The 6,000-nt window shown below is 41.3% G+C and overlaps 1 protein-coding gene across 1 annotated transcript in view; it reads left to right on the forward strand.

Moving 5' to 3' along the window:
* The window catches only part of ttn.1 (titin, tandem duplicate 1), a 136,491-nt gene that overhangs the window by 22,165 nt on the left and 108,326 nt on the right, over positions 1 to 6,000 (forward strand). The window contains exons 33-42 of the mRNA XM_014028495.1: positions 270 to 557; positions 638 to 916; positions 2,045 to 2,335; positions 2,649 to 2,936; positions 3,122 to 3,238; positions 3,322 to 3,604; positions 3,692 to 3,875; positions 4,393 to 4,473; positions 4,551 to 4,818; positions 5,074 to 5,283. Coding sequence (XP_013883949.1) covers positions 270 to 557; positions 638 to 916; positions 2,045 to 2,335; positions 2,649 to 2,936; positions 3,122 to 3,238; positions 3,322 to 3,604; positions 3,692 to 3,875; positions 4,393 to 4,473; positions 4,551 to 4,818; positions 5,074 to 5,283 — 2,289 coding nt within the window. The remainder of the gene's footprint in view (positions 1 to 269; positions 558 to 637; positions 917 to 2,044; positions 2,336 to 2,648; positions 2,937 to 3,121; positions 3,239 to 3,321; positions 3,605 to 3,691; positions 3,876 to 4,392; positions 4,474 to 4,550; positions 4,819 to 5,073; positions 5,284 to 6,000) is intronic.

Here is a 6,000-nt window from a genome sequence, read left to right on the forward strand (position 1 = left end):
GCCAGAGATGGTCAAAATGACTTCATGTTTTCTGATTAGTTTTTAGTTTAGGGGTCCTGAAACTCCTCAGGGAAGTTTCATTTCCAACAGCTCCAATCAAAAAGAAAACAGATCATCAATGAAAGGGACCACAGCATCCTAACATTCAGTCTTCTTTCAAATAAAAGAAGTTGGGTCATGTAGCTTTACGTCTTGTTTGGGGTTTGAAAAATGTTTTTTTTAAATCTTGGTAAATAATTATCTAATCATAACTTCATTTTTTTAAACAGAAAAGGTGGTTCCTCCTACATTCATTAAGGAACTAACAAATATCCAAGCTGTGATGGGTTCACAGGTCATAATGGAGTGCAAAGTGGACGGTTCTCTTCCATTCTTCACTGAATGGTATAAAGGCAAACAAATTGTCAGTGAGGGACCAAAGTACAAACTTGTTCAAACTGGAAGAAGAGTTTCACTGCAGTTAAAGCTGAGTGAAAGTGGTGATACAGGAGCGTATTCCTGTAAAGTTACAAATGAAGCCGGCAGCTGTGTCTGCAGTGGTGTTCTTACAGCTAAAGGTTAGCGTTCAGACTTTGTCAGATGTTTAAATAAGAAGCTTATGATCATGTATCATCACTTTTTTCTGCATGAATTTTAGTGGCACCAAAGTTTTCAGCTGACCTTCAGCCTCAGAATGTTCCTCCAAACTCTGACGTGGTCTTCAGAGTTGTCTTTGAAGGAACTCCTCCTTTCACGGTTAAATGGTTCAAGGATGACATCGAACTTGTTGCTGGAGCATCATGTGCAATAAGTCTGAAGACGAATTCTTCTTCTGTAGAGCTCATCACAGTTCAGGCTCTACAAAGTGGAGTTTATTCTTGCCAAGTTTCCAACGAAGCAGGAACAGTGAAAACTTCGGCAGAGTTGGTGGTGAAAGGTTGGACTCTTATTCTTTCATCCACATCATTGCTAAATATTACCATCATTTTTCTTTCTTACCACTCTTCCTCTGTCTTCATTTCTTTGTTCTTCCCATCTTCTTTGTTTGAGTCATCTTTCACAGCGTGCAGTCCTGTCTTCATCTTTCATCCATCACTGTGGTGTTCAGGTGTTACGTTATGTTTGCAAAGTAATTTAATTAAATCCTAGAACCTCCTCAGCACCTCCTGGAATATCGTGTGTGTGAATGTGTATTATTTGTCATGAACCACTGGATAGATTTCAATGAAACCTGGAGAGTAATTATTGGATGCCCCTACAAATGATAACTTTTAGAGTTAGCCTGACTGAAGATGGCCATGACAGTTAATCAACCTTAATTCATGCTCAGATGAAGCTACTTCTTCTTAGACATGAAAGATATTCATATTCTTTTAAGTACAGCATAGTCACACACTGTAGTGTTTAACATTAGGGGTATTTCAGACTGATGTCAACAACATTTCTCTCAAAACACACATAGTTTGTCAAAAAACTAGAAGATGTCACTCCTGAACTCGGCCAACCTTTGAGGTTTGAGTGCACATATGTTGGAAGTCAAGCAGTCCACGTGAGATGGAAGAAGAATGACAAGCTTCTTACCTGTACAACACCAAATCTACCAAGACCTCTTGGGTTTTGGAGGTCCTCAACAATGACAGATCTGCTGCTGGGAAACACACGGATGAAATTTCTAATGCAGAGACACATCATCCCATGAACCATGTCTCCTCGTCATCTTCATCATCATTTCCAATAACCAGTGCTGATGTACACCCTGGCATTTCTGTAAGCTTGTTCGTAACATAGAGRTACTTTACATTGTGAAAAGCCCTGGTTGGTGTTTGACATTGGTTATAGGATGACTGGTTCTGTGCCTGATGGGAAACAAAGCAAGTTGTCACAGAGTTTTGGTCAAATATGGTTGATTGGTAGGAAGTAGTTATATCCTGTATTTTTTAAAGTTTGTGCCACAAGTTATGTGTGGTGTTCTTCCTAAAGTTTTGGTAAAGGCCCAGAGGCCTTGGTGGAGGATTCTCACATGAATGTACAGTAAAATTATTTTCATTTTCTCTTCCACCAACAGAACGAAAAGTTCCTCCAAACTTCACCAAGAGACCTCCCGAGACCATGGTGGAGTCAACTGGTAAGGTAGTAAAGGTAGAGGCTCGGGTGTCAGGCTCCCAGCCACTGATCATCACCTGGTACAAGGACGAGCAGAAGATCTCTGCCTCTGACAAATATAACATCAGTTTGAAGAACAACGTAGCTGTTCTGTGTGTCAAAGACTCCATCGTTTCAGACAGTGGTCTGTACACCTGCGAGGTTTCCAATGAAGCAGGCAAAGCTTCGTGTCAGGTTTCTCTTATGCTTTCAGGTAAGAATGTGTCCATTAGTTCTCTGAAACCAGTTGGGCCTCATGTTTCTGTTGAGTTTTTATGGAAAAATCTGTTGAGTTTTAGATTAATCTTCTAGACTATTTCAGACTGACCCAGTTCTTACTAAGTTTGAACTTCATCTGTTAGAGACTTAAAGCAGTTAAATAATATCCAACTAAACATTATTAAAGACATTACTTAAGTATTATTCATTTCAGTTCATTAAATAAAGAATAAATGACTGAACARTGTATCATGACATTACCTGAAAACCATTATGTGAAGTCCTATCTTTTGCCATTAACTTTTCAGAAACTGCTCAGGCTCCCAAATTTGATGTTCCTCTGGAACCAGTGACGGTAACTGAGGGCCAGAAGATGAGCCTCAAATGCCACGTGAGAGGCACTGCACCTCTTAGCATCCAGTGGATGAAGGACAGAAGAGAGCTGAAGTCCAGTGACAACACCAAAGTCACGTTTGTTGGTGGGACAGCCACCCTGGAGATCAGTTCTGTGTCAAAGATGGATGCAGGAGATTATCTGTGCAAGGCCAGCAATGCTTCTGGCAGTGACTTCTGCAAATCCAAAGTCACTATAAAAGGTAACCAGATTAATCTGTAAAAGGTAACCAGATTACTGTACAGTACTCTACCAGAACGTCGGCGTGAAAACTCTTTTCTCCGACCAAACACTTAGTGATTTCAGTGTTCATACTGATCAGCAACTACAACTATGAGCTGTATTGGTCTGGGTCTGGCTTYCCTCACCCTCACACTGTATTTTCAGACACAGGAGTAAAGGAAGCCCCTTCTGAAGCTGCTCCTCAGGCTGCAGCCACTCCTGTCAAAAGACTTGACAACTTGTTTTTCATCGAGGAACCCCAAAACATTTCTGTCACAGAGAGTAAGCCCGTCCCTCGTCTTATACTGAAAACTTTTTATTACAAGATATCTTGACCTTTATTGTCCGGTCTGTCTCCTTTTCAGAGGGCATTGCAACCTTCATTGCCAAGATTGGAGGAGATCCAATCCCCAGTGTGAAGTGGATGAAGGGCAAGTGGAGACAGGTCACTCCCGGTGGTCGTATCTCCATTGAGCACAAAGGACAAGATGCCAAACTGGAGATCAGAGAGGTGACCAAGTCGGACTCTGGTCTCTACAGATGTGTGGCCTCAAACAAACATGGAGAGATCGAATGTGGTGCTGAAATGGAAGTCACCAAAAAGGAAGAAGTGGAAGGATTTGGAGACATAAGAACTAGACTCAAAAAGTAACATTTCTTTATTTACTAATAAACAGTGAACACTTTTATGTTAAAGAGAACAAATGTCTTCATGCACATCTTCATGTCTTTCAGGACTCCTTCCAAACAAAAAAGTCCCAAGAAAGTTGAAGAGATCAGTATTGTAGATCTGCTCAGAGGTCATGAGCCTAARGAATATGAAAGGATTCTGCGGGAACATGGAATCACTGACTTCAGAGCAATCCTGCAGGCTGTGGAGTTCCTCAAAAAGGAGAAGGAGATGGAAACTGGAAAAGTGGTACAAGAAAAATCCAATCTCATCACAGCGATGGTTTCTGCTTGATTCTGGTTTGAATTCCTTAAAGAGATATTTCTGGGCTCTGAAATCAGGACAAGAAATGAATTAAAGGAAGAGAAAGACCATTTAAACAAAATCCAAATCTGGGTTTTAACTTAGGAGAACATAAAAAGTTTAATTTTTGAAGAAGTTACCTTTAAGAGTCAATTTTGCAGCAAAGGTTGAGACATACCGTTTTAAAATATAGGACTCCATTGACCCCAAAACTGAACCTTGAAGGACTTTTAAGGCTGGTATCAAGATTTCAGGTTGAGTTCAGTTCATGTTGAGGACAGATCTACAAATGAGGTTCTCTCMGGTTTCTGATGGGCAGAAATATAAGTGAAGTGTTTTTTGTCAACAACCTAAAACTGCAATAAAGCTCCTAATTTATTGGTCATAACATTGTAGTTTGTTGCTGTTTACTGTATTTAAGTAGGATGTAGTCTGTAACTACCATCCATCTGTCCCACTGCAGGGTGTCGAGCACGGTGGTCGTGTTGAAGAAGAGGACATGGCCAAGCTCATCGAGCAGCTGGAGGGACGTGTTGCTGCTGAGGTAAACCGCTCACCTGGCACCCTGCACCAAAGTACTTGGACATGAGGAAATGTTCAAATGATTTCTTTTGTCCACAGCCTGTCTCTGTGATGGAGGACATTAAGGACCAGACTATTGCAGAGAACCAGACGGCCATGTTCGAATGTCAGATCAGAATCAACTACCCCGAGATCACTCTGAGCTGGTACAAGGGCACACAGAAACTGGACAACAGTGACAAGTATGACATCAGCAGCGTGGGTGACCGCCATTATCTGAAGATTAAGAAGTGCCAGGTCAAAGATCAGGGCAACTACCGTGTGGTCTGTGGTCCTCACATCTCCAATGCCAAGCTCACCATCACTGGTAGGAGTCTGAGCATTTCCTGTTTTCTTCCCTGGACTCTGTTGTCTTTGTGTCCTGTTGTGTCTCTTCTGTTTTAGAACTGCTGACATGTCTAGCACCAGTAAAACAGGCCTCCTCCCTTCCWGTTCAGTTATTTCTAACCATATAACACTCCAACAGGAATCTGAACCCTTCTCTAGTCCCATCTGGTCAGAAAAAATCTGCTGCTCAAACTAACCTAAAGTTAAACATTGAACTCTGATTTTCTGGTTTTAGCCGACCAAATTCAGTTCACTAAAAGCATCCGAAGCATCGAAGTCAACAAATGCCAATCTGCCACCTTCGAGTGTGAGTTGTCCTTTGACAATGCCTCTGTCACGTGGTACAAAGACTCACAGGAACTCAAAGAAAGCCTCAAATATACCTTTCGGACCGACGGCCGGCGCCACTTTATGACGATTTGTAACGTCACTGCAGATGATGAAGGTTTGTCACAGATTAAGGCTCATTTTGTTTTTCTCCTCTTAACAGGATCATTTCAGATATTTCTTGATCAAACCTGTGTTTATTCTGGGATGTTGAGCTCCAGAAAATGTCTGGAAATGACACTGATCGTGCATATATTTAAAAAAACCAAAAGAATAAGAATGAATCTGATTGTATCAGCTCAGAGGTTCCAGGTTTCTGTATGCTGAGATTTACTGTCAGAATGTGACAAGAACAGCTGGATGTTTAGTCAACAGCTGGATGTTTGGTGAACAGCTGGATGTTTGGTGAACAGCTGGAAGTTTAGTCAACAGCTGGATGTTTAGTGAACAGCTGGAAGTTTAGTCAACAGCTGGATGTTTAGTGAACAGCTGGAAGTTTAGTCAACAGCTGGAAGTTTAGTCAACAGCTGGATGTTTAGTGAACAGCTGGATGTTTAGTCAACAGCTGGAAGTTTAGTCAACAGCTGGATGTTTAGTGAACAACTGGATGTTTAGTCAACAGCTGGATGTTTAGTCAACAGCTGGATGTTTAGTCAACAGCTGGATGTTTAGTCAACAGCTGAATGTTTAGTCAACAGCTGGATGTTTAGTGAACAAATGGATGTTTAGTCAACAGCTGGATGTTTAGAAAACAGCTGGATGTTTAGTGAACAGCTGAATGTTTAGTCAACAGCTGGATGTTTAGTGAACAAATGGATGTTTAGTCAACAGCTGG

The sequence above is a fragment of the Austrofundulus limnaeus genome, unplaced genomic scaffold, assembly GCF_001266775.1.
Source record: "Austrofundulus limnaeus strain Quisiro unplaced genomic scaffold, Austrofundulus_limnaeus-1.0 Scaffold770, whole genome shotgun sequence".
Lineage (NCBI taxonomy): Eukaryota > Metazoa > Chordata > Actinopteri > Cyprinodontiformes > Rivulidae > Austrofundulus > Austrofundulus limnaeus.